The 18,808-nt window shown below is 53.0% G+C and overlaps 1 protein-coding gene and 1 long non-coding RNA gene across 6 annotated transcripts in view; both read left to right on the top strand.

Moving 5' to 3' along the window:
* PTPRU (protein tyrosine phosphatase receptor type U) overlaps positions 1–13,810 on the top strand; it is a 56,534-nt gene extending 42,724 nt beyond the window's left edge. For all 5 annotated transcript variants that reach the window (XM_030290270.4, XM_030290269.4, XM_030290268.4 and 2 more), the window contains 8 exons: positions 712–847; positions 940–1,089; positions 1,193–1,366; positions 3,373–3,513; positions 5,029–5,154; positions 7,446–7,603; positions 8,669–8,804; positions 11,005–13,810. In XM_030290270.4, the coding sequence (XP_030146130.2) occupies positions 712–847; positions 940–1,089; positions 1,193–1,366; positions 3,373–3,513; positions 5,029–5,154; positions 7,446–7,603; positions 8,669–8,804; positions 11,005–11,067 (1,084 nt within the window). In that variant the 3' untranslated portion in view covers positions 11,068–13,810. The remainder of the gene's footprint in view (positions 1–711; positions 848–939; positions 1,090–1,192; positions 1,367–3,372; positions 3,514–5,028; positions 5,155–7,445; positions 7,604–8,668; positions 8,805–11,004) is intronic.
* Positions 13,811–14,697: 887 nt separating this feature from the next.
* Positions 14,698–17,675, top strand: LOC140680485 (uncharacterized). Its single transcript, XR_012051836.1, has 3 exons — positions 14,698–14,802; positions 15,174–15,266; positions 17,007–17,675. It is a non-coding gene; the product is annotated as an uncharacterized lncRNA (long non-coding RNA).
* The last annotated feature ends 1,133 nt before the right edge of the window (positions 17,676–18,808 follow it).

Below are 18,808 nucleotides of genomic sequence, written 5' to 3'. Positions count from 1 at the left end.
TCATCAGCGTTCATTCACCAGCCAGTGTGATTAGTGCCTGTAGCCTGTAATCACTGATAATCATGACGAGTGATTCATCAGCCCCAGAAATTAGTATTTCTCTGGAAAAGACTCTGTAGGAAAGGAAGAGAGGGGTAGTTCTGTTCCTGACACATCATGGGGGGTGGGGGTCAGGGCACAGTAGGTCTTTGACTGTGACTCCAGCCATGCCAGGACCTGGGATGTCACCACTGCTGGGCTGGCTCTGGGTGCCCTGCTGGGCTTAGCCTTATCCTGAGGGTCTCCCCTGGTGCATTCAGACCTGCTTATGCCAGGGGAGCCTCCCTGCTCTCCCACACCTCAGAGCTGAGCCCTCCTTGGTGCTTTTGGGCTGGGATCCCAGGGGACTGTTGGCACTCAGATGGTTTAGTTGTCGGTTTTGTTGCAAAAACCATGTGTTCTGCTTCTGTTAAATTAAAAATGAACTTTAGACCTGGGTGCCCACCTGATCTTCACACACCCTTGGGTCTGCAGCTGGGGTGTTTGGGCAGGTTTAAGGGTAGACCAGGCTCTGGAGGTGTGTGAGGTTCTGTCAGCCCTGCAGGGCTGCCTGGTATAGGGTCTGTGTGTTGAGCCCACAGAGGCCTTGCTTGGTGCCCAGCAGACTTTCGGGCTGTATGTGGATGCCAGCACAGACTGGGAATTTGTTTGCTGTTTCCCCTCCATCCCCAGTGCTGGCACAGGGAGGACTGGCTGTTACATTGTCCTGGATGTGATGTTGGACATGGCCGAGTGCGAGGGCGTCGTGGACATCTACAATTGCGTGAAGACCCTCTGCTCACGGAGGATCAACATGATCCAGACAGAGGTGAGCGGCCTTCAGGGGCAGGTGGAGACACGTGGGGCTGCTGTCACCCGCTGGCTCTGGAGGCTCAGCACTGTCCCCTCTCCTCCCCAAAGGAGCAGTACATCTTCATCCATGATGCCATCCTGGAGGCCTGTCTGTGTGGGGAGACCAGCATCCCTGCCTGCGAGTTCAAGCCCACCTACAAGGAGATGGTGAGGATAGAGCCACAGAGCAACTCCTCGCAGCTGCGGGAGGAGTTCCAGGTGAGCCTCCAAAACCTCTGCAGCTCCCCCTTGTCCTCACCCTCCGGGTGCCCACCCCTGCTGGGACTAGGCAGGGCTTTGAGGGGGGCCCGTGTTCCCACAGACCCTGAACTCGGTGACCCCACACCTGGATGTGGAGGAGTGCAGCATCGCGCTCCTGCCCCGCAACCGGGAGCGCAACCGCAGCATGGATGTCCTGCCGCCCGACCGATGCCTTCCCTTCCTTATCTCCGTGGATGGAGACAGCAACAACTACATCAATGCAGCCCTAACTGATGTGAGTGTTCCCTGGGGAGGGAAGGGGCTGCTTCCCGTGGGCTTGGGCAACCTTTCATGGCAAAACTTTGCTCAGTTTGGATTTATGGCCTTGTTTTGCACATGGGCAGGAAGGCTCATGGCAGCTGTGTGCAGGGGAGGGAAGGGTTAGGACTGGTGTAATGGGGTCCTGCCCCCCTTCTTTTGTGTAGTAGCACCCTGCAAGAGCTTTTCTCCTGCTCTCACAAGCCAGGGACTTTGGGATTTTGCAGTGACAGTGGAGCAGGGGAAGGAGAGGAAGCTTTTGGGGGAGTTGGTAGCATTAAACTCTCCATGTGCTGCCAGCCCCCTTGTATGGTCCTCCTGCCCGTCCTGCTGCAACTAGGGGGGCTCTGAACTGCTCCCAGAGCCACCATGCATCCCCCAATGCAGTCAGAAAGGACCCTGTGGTGACAGTTATCTCCTAGTGGTTGATGATCACAAAGCAGGGCAGAGGATGCTGCAGTCTCCAAGCCCACACTGAGGGATGGGGTCATTCATCACCAGCCCCACTTTCCTGTCCTTGAAATGCTTTACATGGGCAGCACAGAGACCCCCATACCTCAGGCATCTTCCCCAGACCCTCCTGGTCACAGCTGAGCGCTGGCACCAGGCTGAGCCTTATGTTTTCCATGATCTGCTGGATCTCTGTGCTGATCCCATCTCCCTGATTCCTGCTCCCACTGCAAAAGCAGTTTGTAAAGCAGAGTGAGCTGCTGCTGGTGGGGGGTGGCTCTCATAGTGCTGCAGTGGGATGGGAGTTTTGTTTCTGGCTTGCTTGTTGTTTGTATATCCATTTTATCTTTATGCATCATTGAGCCTCCCTTAATCTCTGCTAAAGGGTCAGTGAATGAAATATTTTTTATAGACAGACAAAGCCCTTTGGATGAAATTCTTGCTGAAGGGATAAAACTATTTCCCTCTTTGAGTAAAAAAAAGGTCTCATTCTCTTTAAGTGCCAAAGTGGTTTGCTCAGTCAGTCTGTCCGTCTGTCAGATCAGCTTGGCCTGTGCCACCCGTCAGTGGTGCTGGTGCTTGTGGAGCTGTGCCCTGCTCCACACCCTTCTGTCACTTACACCTGTGCCAAGAGGAGGGTGCCAAGGCAAGCCTGGGCAGCACATGGTGAAATCTCTTTCCCCCTGCTGCTCTCATGCCTCTCCTTGAAGATGGAAAGCTCTCGCTGAGTGCTGGTGTCTCACTGCTGCCCATGGACAGGACCATGGGAATGGTTCAATAAAGCAATTTCTGTGACTCAATCAGGAGGTTCTGCAGCAGGCAGAAGACCTCCCATTAGCACGAGCTGTGCTGATTCTGTGTCTGAAGAGGCTTGAGCCAAACTGTGTTAATTTTAGTGTGCCTGATGCAGTGTAGAGCCCAGCTGTTCCTTGGCAAGCCAGCAGCAGGATGACCAAGGGGCTTGTTCAGAGCACAAAGCAGAGATACAATAATTTCCTTCCCTCCCACTTCCTTCTTGAAATCTCTAGGATCTTTTTTTGGGGGGTTTCTTTCCCCCCCCCAAAAAAAAAAAAAAAAAAAAAAAAAAAAAGTTTGAGCCCAGGTCAGTGGTTGGCTCTGCTGCTCTCAGTGCCTGGTGATGGGGTGCTGTGGATGGGGGTGATGCTGTGGGTGATACTTCCAGTCAGGGCCAGGGTGCAGAGCTGGGGTTTGGGGTCTTCTGGGAGCCACGGCTTCTGCTTGTTCTTTGCTCAAAGGTGACATCTTTTCTCTAATTATTTACGCAAAGTACTCTTTCCTGTGAGACCAAAATATGGGTGTTTTCATCCTGAACAAGGGCAGGGATCACTTGGATCTCCCCATCACCAGGGCATGGATGAACTGAGGCTCTGCCAGGGAGACCAGCTCTGCTCAGGCATGAAGAAGAGGGTTTTGGTCCCACTCATCTGGTTGCACTGATTCTTTGGGGTGTGACAACAGTGGCTCCAGTGTCACCACTATGTCCTTACTGGTGCTGGTCTTTCCTCTCTCCAGAGCTACACGAAGAGCGCTGCCTTCATCGTCACCCTGCACCCACTGCAGAACACCACCACCGACTTCTGGCGGCTGGTGTACGACTACGGCTGCACCTCCATAGTCATGCTCAACCAGCTCAACCAGTCCAACTCTGCCTGGGTGAGTGCTGCTGCCCTGGCACTGTGCCAGCCCATGGGTGGCTTTGTCCTGCTCCGTCCCTGTGAGTGGCTTTGTCCTGCTCTGTCCTCATTGCCCTGACAGTACTGCAGCCCCTTGCCTTGCTCACTCAGCGATTTCTCCTCTGCAAGGGGACACGGGCCCGTATGCAGCACTCAGGATTTGTCCCCTGTAAGCACAGGGCTGGCCAGTTGGAGCCAAAGAGGTGTTGAGCAGCAGCCCAGCCTGGGTGCATGGCGTTGGTGTTGCACTGACATGTCATTGGCATAGTGCTGGTGTTGGCATAGTGCTGGCATTGGCGTGACATTGCAATGGTGTTGTATTGGCGTTGTGTTGGTGTTGCCTTGGCTTTGAGCTGGCGTTGGCATTAAATTGGCATTGGCATTCCTTTGGTGTCAGCGTTGCTCCAATGGGTCCATGTTCCCCGAACTGGATGCAGCTCCGCAGGTGGGGTCTCACCTGAGCAGGGCAGAGGGACAGAATCCCCTTCCCTTCCCTCTGCCACTTTTCCTCATTACTCAGCCCTGCCTCTCTCTCACCGTCTGTTCATCAGGAGTGTCTGGGTTACAATATTTAGCTGGATCATAAATGTTTACTGGTTTAAGACCAACAGGTAATAAATCAACCTTTCCAGCAGACATCTCCGAAAAGTTACTTTGAGGGTACAGCCCTCACTTGAACTACACCTTGCTAAGGGAAGTTTTAATAGCCAAATTATAGTTCTGAGTCGGGAAGGCTCAGAGATCTCAGAGATTTATAGCCCCCATTAATAACCAATTATTCCTGAGACACGTTTGTCGTGCAGTTGGGCCTAGGCCGTGGATGACCTGCATTGCTAAATGCCCTGTGAAAGTGTGGTGACAAATATCATATATTTTGTGTCAGTGCTGGTTTCCCAGCTATCACACTGTGAAAACAATCTCACCCATGCTCCAGGGACTGAACCATCCATCAGTGCCATGATGGACACAGGGAGGGGGAGTTCTCCCCAGAGATGCAGGCTGGGATTGCTTTGGCTTGGTGGGATGTCGTAGCCATGGGATGAGGAGCACTGACATCCCATGTTGCTGTCACTGCTGGTGGCAGAGTGGCTCCTAAAGCCAACAGGGCTTCAGAACCAACTAGGAGCAGCCCAGCCCTGCTCTGTTCTTGTGCAGGATCTGGTCTGTGCTGGAACTGAGGCACAGCCCATCCTGCAGCAGCATGGATGTTCCTCTTGGAACAGCAGGGTCCATTCCTGGCAGTGTCAGCTGTTGTGTCCGTGCAGTGCGAGGGTGCTGGGGGTGGACCTGACCTTTCATCTCTGATCCCTCAATAAGCTGGGAGATCCTGAATGAGAAATGGCACTGTGGTCCAGCACCCCACTCTGGGGCCACCCCGTGCTAGCAGCCCTCCGGGGCCCAGCACCAGCCGCTTCCTTCAAGGGTGTCTCCTGATGCCCTTCTCTGTGTCCCAGCCCACATTTCCAGTCATAATGAGCTGTACTTCTCTCCACAGCCCTGCCTGCAGTACTGGCCCGAGCCAGGGCTCCAGCAGTACGGCCCCATGGAGGTGGAATACATCTCAGGAGTGGCGGATGAGGACATTGTGTCACGGCTCTTCCGAGTCCAGAACATCACACGGGTGGGCTGCTTTATATGAATTACAGAATCCCAATTTGGGTTGGAAGGGAACTTCAAAACCATGTTGTCCCTACCATGGACAGGGACATGTCCACTATCCCAGGGTGCTCCAAGCCCCATCCAGTCTGGCCTTTGACAGTTCCAGGGATCCTGGGGCAGCCACAGTTTCTCTGGGCAGCCTGTGCCAGGGCTTGACAACTCTTTTCGTGAAGAAATTTTTCTCTAATACCCCATTTAAACTGCCATGATGCAGCTTGAGGCTGTTTTCTCTTTTTTTAATCACTTGTTACCTCTGAGAAGAGACTGACCCCACCTGGCTTCAACATTTCAGGGAGTTGTTGAGAGCAGTAGGATCCTTCCTTACTGCTGGGCTCTCCAGCCTAACTCAGCTCCTCCAGAGGAGACAGACCCAGCTCTCCTCCTGCCAGAGAGGAACTTGCAAAATTGCCATTGCTCCATCCAACCTTTCTGGAGTTCACAGTTCCTTGAAAGATGTTAGAAAACTGCCAGAAGACCTTTCTCCTCCTGCCTGAAGCTCCATCTCTGCCCTGCCAACGCATAGCACAGGATGGACACTCCCCATGTGGGCACGGCAGCTCCCCTGGCATCAGCAGAGACCTTTTCCTGCAGGATGAGAAGATCCACACAGATTTTTACCCTTTGTTGGTGTTGCATGGCTGGTTAAGCTTGCCTTGAAAGAAGAGAAATGCAGGGCAGCAGGGAAAGGTGATGCAGAGCTGTATGCAGAAAGAAGCAGCAGCTGGGAGGAGGTGGCATCCCTGAGTTCTTTAAAGTCCTGATGGTTGCCAAGAGGCTGAGGCCAGTGCCCCAGTGAATGTCACTGGGCAGATGGGAATTAGGGAGCTTGGAAGGGAAAGTTTGGCTTGGCTGATGGCCCGGATGGGAAGGTGCTTTGGCACGGTGGCCGGGGCCAGAGGAGATAAATCCTGATTATCTGAATTGTTAACACAAAGAGGGTTTTGGTTCACGCTCCCCGAGGGAGCATCTGGCATTTCCTGGGTGTCAGCACAAAATCCTACACCAAATATGCTCAGCTCTCAGGTGGTAGAATATACTCAGGACTAAATTAAAATGCAGCGTGATGGAAATCTCTGGATCGACGAGGAGATTCCTCCAGGGAGCAGATTGCTGGAGCAGGGCTGGGAATGCATGGAGCCACTTTGTGCCAAGCCTTGCTGGAATGGAAATGGGCATTGGGGGTGTCATAAGTGCTCCAGAGCTTTCACCTCACTTCAAAGCAGATACCAAAACTTTCCTTCCCAGGCTGTCAAAGGAGTTTTCTTATGTTTTAACTCAATTTATTTGTTTCCTCTTCCTCCTCTGCCTTCCTGGCTTCCAACTGGAAGCAAAATCTGGAACCTAGGGTGGTCAGCCCATCGCAGGCACATCACCAGCTCACATCAGAGCTCCCAAAAAGGTTGAGGAAAGCTCCCAAAAAGGTTCAGAAAAGCCCCCATTTGAAAAGTGCAGGTTAGAGTGAGCACCAAATGCCCCCAACTCTCAGTCCCCAGGAATGCCAACTCCCCCCACAGGAACACCTGGTCCTGCTGGGTGGAGAAGGTCTGGTGCTCATCCCACTCAGCAGACACCTGAAACTGGGTGGATGGAACCCTCTAGAGTTGAGTGTCCCCCATCTGGCCCTGACCCCCCCCTTTCTCTTCCACGTGCTCCCCATACATGAGCTGCAAGCCCCAGGTTGTGTCTGGGGTGGGTGGCCGTGGTCTCATCCCATCCTGTACTCCGAGTGCTCCTGAGCTGGAGTCCCCCATCTGCCCAGCTAAAGCCCGCTGAGCTCCATGGATGTAATCCTCCTCCTGGATCCAGATAACCAGATTAGCTTTCCAAACTAACCAGATTACCAGGTATTAAGCTCCTGCCTCTGTGGCAGCCTCTCAGCAGCCTCCTGGTTTACAGCGAGCATGACAGAACCACATCCCATGGATCTTGGGCATGCAAAGAGGAAGGTGTGATGGAGAAGCCTCGAGGAGGGTCAGGGGCCTGAGAACAGGTTTTGGGGGATACAGAGAGAGCCCAAGATGCTGTGAGTTCTCCTGGGTGGGATGGGGTGGTAGAAGGAGTGTGAGCTGGAGGCCAGGGCTGAACCATCCATGTTAAAGCAGTAGGAAAGGGTTTTTTCCTCTCTGCCTGTACTGTCCATGTGTGGCAAACCCCTTCTTCCCTCCATCAGACCTCTCCTGCCCTCTGTCAGCTCTCCAGTGGAGGCAAATGAGGGCAGCCCATGGGTTCAGCTGATGAGTTTTGCTTTTCCAGTTGCAGGAGGGGCACCTGATGGTCCGGCATTTCCAGTACCTGCGCTGGTCAGCCTATCGAGACACCCCAGACTCCAAGAAGTCCTTCCTGCACCTCCTGGCCCAGGTGGAGAGGTGGCAGAAGGAAAGTGGCGATGGCAGGACTGTGGTGCACTGCTTGTGAGTGTCAGCTAGGGAGACAGGTTCTGCTGGGGGAGAGATGCCTTCAGATTCCATGTCCACAGCACTGCCTGGAGAGCCTCACAAAGCCCTCACTGGGGTGGCTTTGTCCCCAGATGGGTCTACCTCTGCCACAACATGAGTTTTGGGTCACCTCCTCTGTGAGATGGATGCTCATCAGGGGTGACACCAAGCAGCCCTTTGTGCTGACAGGGGTCCCAGCCCTGTACCCACATCCCGTGTGTGTAACAGGCTCCGAAGGGATGTGGCAGGAGCTGTGCCACTCCCACCCTCTGCTGCTTATTGTGGTGGGGGAGGGACAATGGCAGAGAATCGTGGAGTGATTTGGCTGGGAAGGGACCTTAAAGCTTATCTTGTTCCAGTTGGAGGGACACCTCAAGTTGCTCCAAGCCCTGTCCACCCCTGTCCTCCCAGTGGGATTGGCTCATGAGCACTGTGTTTGTTCCCCTCGGATGGGACCTAGCACATTCACAGATGGGGAGAGACAGCAGGTGAACCTTTAATCAAAAACTAATTACAGCCTTGTCCATCTTTGTTAGCTGAAAGATAATTTGAGAATATGCTTTATAAAGCTCTGGCATCGTGTTCTCTTCCTCTCCCCTGTTCCCATTGCTGTCAGGCTTCAGGTATGGTGGTGTGGGAACAGGGGTTCAGCCCAGGATGTGGGGAGGTTCCCAGGGCCCCGAGTGGATTGTGGGGCAGCTCCTCCAGGCAGCATCACCACTGTGTCCCCTGCCCAGGGTTGCAGCTTTCCCAGGGTCACAAGGAGTTGATTCATGGCAGGGCTGGGACCTGAGCGCAGATGTCCAAGATCCAGCCTTGGTAATCCAAAAAGGTGTTTTTGCCCTCTTGTGAGGGTTGGGGGGCAGGACCATTGTCTTGCTACCCCATGGGGCAGGTTCAGGTCCCCTGGTACAGGTAAAAGGCCTGCTCTGGGACATGCCCTGGGATGCAGGGTCGGAGAGAGAAAGGGAGGCTTGGAGGGAGCAGGAAGGTGCTCTGATGCCACCTTCTCGCCCCTGACATGTGTGTTTGTCCCACCAGGAATGGAGGTGGCCGGAGTGGCACCTTCTGTGCCTCCACCATGATCCTGGAGATGATCAAGTGTCACAACATGGCAGATGTTTTCTTTGCTGCCAAGACCCTCCGCAACTACAAACCAAATATGGTGGAGACCTTGGTAAGCACCAGACCCTCCCTGTCCACCCTGGCTTCTGGTCCTGGCACAGAGAAGAGGTGCTGGGGATGCTCACCTCCCAAAACACTGCCTTTTTCACCCCAAATCCTGATCAGCATCATGGGCATCCTCATGCCAGCACTGTGTTGGGGTGGGCTGGGAAGTGAGGCAGCTTCTCAAAGCAGCCTTGGGCTCACCTTCATCCTGCTGTGCCAGCACAGCCTTGGAGTCAGTGCTGGGATTGTTGGAAATCCTCCCCAGGAGTTGTAAGGCAGGGTCACATTAACCCACAGGATGCCACTGTGGTTCTTTGGAAGGTTTGTGGCATTGGGAGAAAGCACTGGTGTGGAGTCAGATAAATTCCTGTTGGAAATATAAAAGGGAATGAACAGCACGTGGAGTGAAATGAATGGGTGCACAAGCTGCTGGGAGCAGTAATGGAGTGATGTGTCCTGAGGAGGAGGCTGGAGCTGGCAGCAGGTCAGGGCAAAAAGCCCCTGCCCTAATTCAGGCTGCTGCTGATGGAACAGGGGAGGGAGCGGGCACTTGTCTGTCCCCGTGGTGGAGGGATCCAGGTGCCTCATGATGTTTTAAAAACAAGGCAGCTAGAAATGTTTACCCTGTTGAGATTATAAAATCCCTAAGTTGCAAAATGAAATGCTTTTGAGAAGGGGATGTGATTTGCATTAGGAATTAAAAGCAGAGAAGGAGAGGGAGGGGAGCAGGGGGAGGGATGCAGATAATGGAAAGATGATGTGACAAGCACGAAGCCACCAGACCCGTTGGGCTAAATTGCAAGGGTATTAAAAAAAGGTAACATTTTCCATCAGGACGCAAGCCTCCTCCCTCCTCAAATGAACCTGAACTGGCTATTCTGGGAATCTCAAAGTCCCAGAGTCACTGGGAGGCCAGATCCGTGCCTGGTGTAAGGAGCTCAGCCCAGCAGAGAGCACTTTCTGCTGCCTGCACCTCTTCCCCCTGTGTTTGCCCAGGGGGTTATTTTTATATGATGATAAATGGGAACAATCCCTTTCCTTAATCCAAAAAGCATTATGTGCTTTTAATCTGGGCCACCACTGCTTCCTTGCTTTGAAGTCCTTCTCCCCCTCTGCCCGCTCCCACCTGGGATCCCGTGGCCACCCACCCGTGTGGGATAACAGGATTTTCATGCCAGTGCTCAGGCTCCAATCCCATCCTGTAACCAGGATCTGGGGAGATGAGCTCTCCCCTCTCCTTCCCTGCTGTCACACCCAGAGCACTCCCACCTGATGTCCCAGTGCCTGTAGCAGCACCAAAATCCTGGTTTTTTTGGGGTTTTGCTCTCCTGGGATGGGCACTGCCACGGCTGGAGCTTTCCTGAGGAATTTGTGCTGTGAGTTGTACGAGGGTGGGAGAGCACAGGAACAGGTCGTAGAAAGGAGGACAGGGCTGAATGAGTCTGCCATCACAAGCCCCAGTTCAGGGGTGTTTTTTACAAAACTGGGAGTCAGCCACTCTGGGCTTTCCCTTTGCACAGCTGACAGGGAGCCAAGGCTGGGAGGATGCTGACACCATCCCTGGATGTCTCACGAAAAGAGGGGAGAGGGTGCCTGGTCCTGCTAGGCAAGAGAATTTGTGATAAAGGAATGTCCTGGCAGCCAGGGCCAGGCATCTCTATCCACTCCAACCATGGATATTTGCCTGGGTGCTCTCCCCTTTTCCAGCCTCTGCTGAATTAAGAAACAAAAACTCCTTGATTTTTCTGCCTAAGGTTTTATTGTGGACACCTCTGACCGCAGACTCCATTGTTCCTGTGTTTCTTCCACTATTTGATTGACACATGTCAGTCACTGAGGTGATTAAGTTGCTGGGCCCCAGGTGCTGGTTGTACCTGTGGTGGTGGATAAAGGTATTTTCACCACAAGGGGATGTTGCAGTTTACTGGTCCCTCCCTTGGGGCAGGTGAAGGTGCTATGTGTCCCCAGAATGCTGGATTTCAGTGTGTGTGGAGCTGTTGGATCTGGGGCACCATGCCCCTGCCCCAGCAGTGGGTGTTGTTTGCCAAGAGTGGAGTTTTTCCTGGCTGTGGCTTCAGCAGAACTGCCAGGGGGTCCCAACAGGTTGACCAGGTGTTTCCTTAGGGCTGTTGACAGGTGTTTTTCCTCATAATTTTGGGAAACAGTTCCCTCAGGATATTAACAGCCTCTCTTCTCTCTCTGAACAGGAGCAGTACCATTTCTGCTACGACATAGCACTGGAATACCTGGAGTCCCTGGAGACCAGATAGCACCTGGCCATGAGAGGGGCAGCAAGGGCTTGTGCAGGGGCCGTGCCAACCACGCTTCCCAGCTGGGCGCTGTGTCCCTGCTGGGGGTGGGGAGGGAAACAGCAAAGGACCCACCAGGAAACTCTGGAGCCAGAAAATGAAAGGATGTGGAGATGTGTTGGCCACTCTCCGTGTTCATCCTTCGTTCTCCATCTTTCCTCCCTGCCCTGGGCGTGTCCGAGTGGGTGGATCCCACAACTCAGCTGGTTCCTTGGAATCACAGCCTGGGGTTGGAGTGTGCAGGATGTGGCCCTGCGGTGCCGCTGGGTCTCTGGAACTGCTGGAGAGGAGGCCAGAAGGAGCTGAGGCTGTTTCCCATCAGAGAAGGATGGACTTTGGGAGATGCTGCTCTTTTGTGTGCAGAATTGAAGCTGCTCCACGAGGAGCCCAGAGGCTGCCGGAGGTTTTCCCTCGGTGGGACTCGCTCTGCGCTGGAGCAAAGATCCCCCAGGAGCTCTTGAGCTTCTGCCCGTTGGCACCATGAGTTTGATCCTGTTTCAGTTCTGTGAGTTCTGCCCTCTGTGTATCCAGCCCTGGACAGACAGGGATGAGGGATGGGGGCACTGGCCATGCAGCATCTCTCTGCAGGGACTGACCTGGACCTTCCTGGTGCTTTTGCAAAGTGATGGTTCCTCAGCATCTCCACACCTTCCTCTCCAGCTGCAGCAGTGAATTCCTCCTGATGTCCCGCAGGCACTGGCCCATGGATCTGTTTTTAATCCTTCCCTTGTGCATCACTGCATTTGAAGCAAAATCCTCAAAATTTGGGTCCATCCCAAGTACTTCCTGGATGTCACCCCTGGGCAGTTACCCATTGATGCTCTTGGCTTTTGCTGGGCCTGGTGGGGCTGGAGGATCAATTTTGGGGTGGTGTTGGGTTGGCTGAGCTGTGCCAAAGCTGTGGCCGTGTGTTGGGGCTGGACAGGGGAAGGTCCCCACACTCCTGTGCCATCAGGGCTGGTGGCTGAAGGTATCTGATGCTTTTTAGCTCCATCCTGCTGCAGGTGGGTGTGAAATGGCACTTTTTCCATCTGATGTTGTGGTAATTACAGGGATTCTGCTCTCAGCCTGGTTGTAATAAAATAAATGGCCTTGGGAAGGTGCATCCAGAGGGATCCAGGTCTGGGAACAGAGGGGAGGTTGGTTCTGTCCTGAGGGCCAGGCAGAACCCTTCACCATCACTTTTTGGGGAGATGGAGCAGAGCAGATGAGAAACTGTTCTCCAGATGCTGGAAGTTTCATGTGGGCAGCCCTGTTCTTCATCCATCTGCCATCCTTCATCTGCCATTCGTGTTCCCCCATCCTCCAGCCATGCCTCCCCAGGGCAGGGGCAGCTTCCCTGCCCTGCCTGCCTGGGATTGCCAATCCATTGCCCAGGGAATTCTCCCCAAGGAATCATGAAGGCTGCACAGCTGAAAAGGCTGGAGGAGCAAACCCAGGAGATGTTTCCATGCACCTTCCAAGGGTGAAAGAGAGCAGGAAGAGCCATCCCTGCCCTCTCTGCCCTTGGACAGTGTGCCATCACTGTGGTGATGGGGATTTCAGCACCATCCCAGACCCTTGGTTCTACCACCTCCTCCCTGAGAATTCAGTCTGACAATAACGTATTCCAAGGGCTATATGACATCATTCCTTCTTTCCATCCCTACTGTCTCATGTGCTGTGTGCCCATTCTGTTTTGTCACCAGAAGGTCTTTTTTACTCCCAAATAGTCCAGTAAAACTAGTACCTGGCTACACCAGTACTCACACTGGGATAAATTAGTGTCCTTTTCCCAGTCCCCATCTCTCCATAGACCTGCCTGTGCTGTCCTAGGGAAGGTGCTGCACGCTAGGTGCAGAAATTGTTTGGTTTTGTATAAAAACAGCTGAGCTGAGCCTCTGAAATCCCTGGGAACGGGATAGGATGTTCTGGGGGCTGTCCAGCCCCGGGTGGTGGAGGGATGCTGCTGCCTGGGCCACCCACATCCTCCCCGTGGTCCAGAGGGAGAGAGCATCCCACAGGGCTCTGCAGGTAAAGTATTTCCAGAAAGAGGAAAAGGAGGAGAGTTGAAACCCCAGTTAGTCTTACAGAGACTGGAGGAGTTGTATATATGTTTTAAAATCAAGATTTTTTTCTTTTTATTTTATTTTGATACCTTCTTGCTGGGTGTCTCTGGGTTTTTAGGGCATCTCTGGTGAAGGGCAGATTTTGAAATCCAAGTGCTATAAAACCCAACCCATCTGCAACTCCTACTAACATGCTCCTCTGACACGAGGCAAGGACATCCTGTACATAGAAATATATACATAGAAATCTATATATAAAAATATAAATACTGTTCTTAAGATGGATAATGTTTATTGGTATTACAGATTGGAGTGGTGCTTTTTTTTTTTTAAATAAAAACAAAACAAAACAAAAAAAAATTAAAACCCAAGAAAAACACCAAATTGGAACAATTTTGTCTATATGCAGTTAAAGTGCTCCTAAAAGCTGGCAGCATCCCAGTGCTGGTGCCAAAGGGATTTGGGGCCACGAGGCAGCTCTGCCATGGAGGAGGATGGAGCAGTGGGACCGAGGGAGGGACATGTCTGATGTGGATTGTACCACATGCATCCAACTGTTGTTAATGGTTTTAATTTTTTTTTGTTATTATATTATTATTTTTTGCTTTCTTTCCTTTACAGAAAATCATTTGCATAAATAAATGTTCCAAATTTGTGATGGCCTCTGGAGTTCTTTCCTGGCTCTGAGCTGGGAGCTGCGATGTGGGGAGCCCTGAGGTGCAGAGAAATCCTCTCACTTAGGCCTATCTTTTAAAGGGTATTTTTGGGAATAGATTTGCAGGGCCAGGTTCCTACAAAGCCCTTGTGGCACAGAGGAGATGGGGTTGCCTTGTGCTTCCAGAGCTTCGCTGTTGGTGCCCTCCTGGAGATCTTGGACTGGGCAGGGGTTACCAACCACCCTGGCTGCCCACAGCTTCTGATGGAAGAGGTGGTGTGGAGGAAAAAGAGCACTAGGGCATTTCCCAGCTGGAAAATGAAACCCTATTGTAAGAAGAGGCTTCAGGAAAAGTTCCTGTGTTGTCTTCAGTGATTTATTTATTATGAAGCAGCCTTCAGTTAAATGTGTTGTGATATGAAACACTTCCAGTAACACTCGATTCTTAATTTAATGTAGACCAAGGAAAAAACATCTAATTGACTTGTCAGGATTGTTTTTCATCTTTAATTAAGGCTCGTGAAGGAAGCAGTAATTACACTTTACTGATAAATAATAAAACTAGGGATCATGCAAATTAGAACCAAGTCCTGCCCTGGGGCCGGGCTCTGGGTGTGCAGGTTCAGCCCTGGCAGGCGTGTCCCTGGGGTTGAGCCCTGTGTGCCCAGCGCTGTCCTGGAGGGCAGGGTGGGCTCAGACTGGTCTGAAGAGAGAGATAGCAGCTGTTCCCAGCAGGAAGCGAGAATTGTGGCTGGTTAAGGTTAAAAAGGAAGCACTTCTGTGGAGACAAGGGTGGTGGCCGCTGGGTTTGATGCTTCTCAGGGGCGTGGGTGGCATCAGTGTCCTTCCTTCCTTCCTTCATTCCTGCAACTTCTGGAAGAGGCGTGGACAGCCCAGAGAGCCAGTATGGCTTCAGGCAGGACAGGAACAGCTCAGGTGCTCGTCCTGTGGAGATGTCCTTCTGTCCCACCTCGGATTCATCAGCATGTCCTGGTGAGTTACCTGTTGGGAGTAGCTGGGGATGGGATGGGATAGAATGGGACGGGGTTGAGACCCCTCTTTCCCTGTTCTGCAGAGCCAGGAGAGCTTGGCATGGGCATGGCTTGTGGCACTCAGGCCCTGCTGCTGCCCTGCCAGGCCTGGACAGATCAGAGCCGTTTAAGAGAAGCAATTAGCATGTCAATAACCAATCCAAATATGTGTCCAGTGCCCAACTCTTGGCTCTTGGGAATTGCTTGCCAGCTCAATGCCTCTTTTGTGCTGTTATCTGCAGCACACATGCCTGGTAGAGCTGGTAATAATTTCCCTAAGCCAATGTCATGGTATTGTTGGAGGTGACCTGAATATTCTTGTTCCATCCACAGGCTAGTTCCCTAATCCTGGCTGACAGACAGCATTGGAAGTGTTGGGGAGTTCAGCTCCAGCCTGGGGGGTGTCCAGCAGTTGCTACAGAGGTGGTAGGTGGAGCCCCCTGTCCCGCCCCTCTTCACCTGCCTAAAGGGGCCAGTGTTCCCAGTGGATGCTCAGCTTTGTCCTCACCAGTCCCACCGTGGCCATCCTGTCCCTGGAGAGCCCACAAGCCCCAAAACCTCTACAGGACCTGGGGAGTGTTGTCAGGAGGGTGCCCAGATCTCACCCACCCAGGTACGGAGAGCCATGACCAAGGTTGTCAAAGGAATGGTGGGCAGGGATTCCTCTTCCTCTCTTCCTTCAGGAGAAACCATACCCTTCCCATGGTGGGGGTCCCACTTGGAGCCCCCATCCCCATCCCTCCCAGCAGCTTATGGCATTTCAACCCTCTAAAGTTTGGGCTTGTTCCTATTGATGTGGCATTTTGGAAGCTGCCTCAAGCCAAGGGACAGGGCAGAGGCAGGGCTGAGGGAGACTGTGTTAAACCCCCCTGATTAACTTTGGCAGATTAATTCATCAAACCAAAACCAAATTCAATTAATTCTAGTGGCCCACTGATCACCTGGGGCATCCCTGCAAGGCCAAGAGCTGCTGTGGCTCAGGCTGGGCCCATGCTCATCCCCCTCTGCTCCCTGAGCTGCGGAGCAGCCGTGCTGCCCACGCCTGCCTGCGGCGCCTGGGGCGGGACAAACCCATCCCACTCCTGGCCCTGGGGCTGGGCCACCTGCCTGTCCCTCCTTGCTGGGTTTGTTTTTCGGGCACAGGTGTGGGGAGGGCTGACTGGGTGGGATGACCCTGTTCCCATGGACAGCCCGGGGCTCTGACTCCACAGTGGGCACAGGGAGCAGAGGCAGAAGAGTCCCACACAGGGATGAGCCCATCTCCCCAAGCCGTGATCTGGTGGCGCAGACACTGCGCTCTCCAGAGACTTCCCACCTCTCCAGTGCTCCGAGTCCTGTAGGAGAATTTGGTTAAGCAGCCTTAACTGGGCTGTAATCTCTATGCTGCTCATGTCATCTCTAAATGTTCCATCCAAAGGCTCAATGGGAAGAATTTGTATTTTGAAATAAATATTTCCTCACGGTGTGCAAAATATCTAATCATGTATTTATCCTTAAGTACTTCCAAAAGTCAACATAATTATTCCAGTCCCATTAAGTTCAATTTGCAGTAAATTATGCATTTAGCTTTAAGTTGAGGTTATTGGTTAGAGTCAAGATAAAGCTCTTGCTATTTATAAAGCAGTATTTCAGCATAGATACAAAACACAAATGCTTGGACAAGAAAATCCTGCTCTGGAAGTTTGGGGAGAATTTCAAATAGGGAGGTTAACAAAAATATCTGTAGAGTGTCTAATCACAGATGTGTGAGCACACTCAGTCAACTAAAATGAACTCCCAAACATCTCCTGAGGGCTGGGCTGCCAAAACAATTTTCCTCTGGCTAAAAAATTAGATTTTTTTTTTCAGGACATGGTTTGGAAAAACAACTTTATCATTTATATTTCCTTGTAAGTGTCGTGTCTTTGAGGTTCACAGGACAGGGAAGGTGTTCCCACTGGAGGAGGTGGAACAGCTTTCACCTGTGATTTACCTGTGGTCTTAGGTGTCTGTGCAGATTAACAGCAGCAGGGAATTATCTCCCCCTTCCTGAGCAGCCCAGGGCCCTTGGGGTCGGTAGGGGATCTCTGCCGGACACAATGGGGCTCAGTCAGCCCTTCTACGTTAATGGCTCTGCACCCAGGTCTGCATTTCAGGATCAATGGCCAAGTGGCAATTTTTTTACAGTTCCAGGAGGTGAAGAAAGTGGTGGGAGGACTTTCAGTCCCCGAGAATCTGTGTTGGTGGAGCCAGTGGACTGAGAAAGGCCCGTTGGAGTTCGTAGTGTCTCTGATCCACTGGTGGGCCGAAGGACAGTCCTTCAGGTAAGGCAAGAGTGGAGTTTGCCAGCACTTCATTGTGCACGTTCAGGAGAAGATCTCTCAGTGCTTCGCCCCTCCCTTCCCAAACCCAGCCTGACTTACCTGAGCTGCAGTGCTTGGGCTGCTCCCCTGCGTGCGATGTCCTGGGGAAGGGCTGAGGCAGCCCCTGTGTGGGTAGAACATCCCAGCACTCCCTGTCACCCTGGGGAAAACGGTGCTGCATCCCTTGCCCTGCCCGGCCCAGCCCTGCCCTGCCCTGCCCGGCCCAGCAATGCCCTGCCCTGCCCTGCCCATCCCTGCCCTGCCCATCCCATCCCTTCCCTGCCCTGTCCATCCCTGCCCTGCCCTGCCCTTCCCTGCCCAGCCCAGCCCTGCCCAGCCCTGCCTTGCCCATCCCTGCCCTGCCCTGCTCTCCCCTGCCCTGCCCTGTCCATCCCTGTCCTGCCCTGCCCATCCCTGCCCTGCCCTGCCCTGCTCTCCCCTGCCCTGCCCTGCCCATCCCAGCCCTGCCCAGCCCTGCCTTGCCCATCCCATCCCTGCCCTGCCCTGCCTTGCCCTGCCCTGCCCTGCCTTGCCCTTCCCTGCCCAGCCCTTCCCATCCCAGCCCTTCCCTGCCCATCCCTGCCCATCCCAGCCCAGCCCTGCCCATCCCTGCCCTGCCCATCCCATCCCTTCCCTGCCCATCCCATCCCTTCCCTGCCCTTCCCAGCCCTGCCCATCCCATCCCTGCCCATCCCATCCCATCCCTGCCCTGCCCTGCCCATCCCAGCCCGGCCCTGTCGGGCTCTGGGCAAGGGCAGCAGTGCCAGCGGGGCAGGGCAGGGCTCGCTCAGGCTGCTGCTGCTGCCGCCCATGCAGAGGGCTCAGCTGGGAACTGGAAAGAGGAGGCACCGAGCCTGGTTCTGACGTGGCTGTTTGAAACACCATCCATGCTGGAACGGATGGTGTTTCAGACAGCAGCAAAAAGGGAATATGGAGCAGCTCGTCTCTCCCTGCTCCATGGGACATTTAATGAGGTTTCAAGAGGGATTGGCTGACTCGGCGTCTCCAGAATTTTTGTTTTTACAAAATTAGATTCAATAGGAATGTCTGGCTGGGAACTAGGTCCCATAGCCTGATTTTTTCCTCAGGATTTACACCAAGATGTGTCTAGGTCACGGCAGGGAGGCTGGATGGCTGTGGGAAGGGCTGGGATGGGGAAGACTGCCCCTGAGGATGTGCTGGTGGCTCTGCAGACCCCTGGGAATTCACTGGTTCTAGCAATGGAGGCTGTTGGGGTGGGATTCAGAAAGTTTTTCCTCCTAGGAAGGATTAGAAAGTCTAAGAGCTTCCCTATGTAAGCCTGGACTGACATCCTGCCATGCATCCACCCCAGCTTCCCTGGATCTCCCTTCTACCTCCTCTGCAGCTCACTCTGTGGAGGTGGAAGAGCACCAGGAGTCAGGCAGGAGCCTTCTCTGAAACAGGGACTTAAGCACTGAAATGTAGAAACTTTTCCAGAATCATTTCACAGCAAATTTCACACCTTGATTTGATTTGGGTTTGGTTTGTACTTTTTTTTTCCTTCTTTCTTATTTTGTTTTAATTTTTTAAAAATGAGGACATATTTTACCCTGTCAGAATTTTCTCCTGACTTGCCACTAGAGACCAAACCTTTCTGGTCATCTC

The sequence above is a fragment of the Taeniopygia guttata genome, chromosome 23, assembly GCF_048771995.1.
Source record: "Taeniopygia guttata chromosome 23, bTaeGut7.mat, whole genome shotgun sequence".
Taxonomy (NCBI): Eukaryota; Metazoa; Chordata; class Aves; order Passeriformes; family Estrildidae; genus Taeniopygia; species Taeniopygia guttata.
The sequence above is the reverse complement of the archived record's forward strand: the minus strand, read 5'-3'. Positions and strand labels throughout refer to the sequence as shown.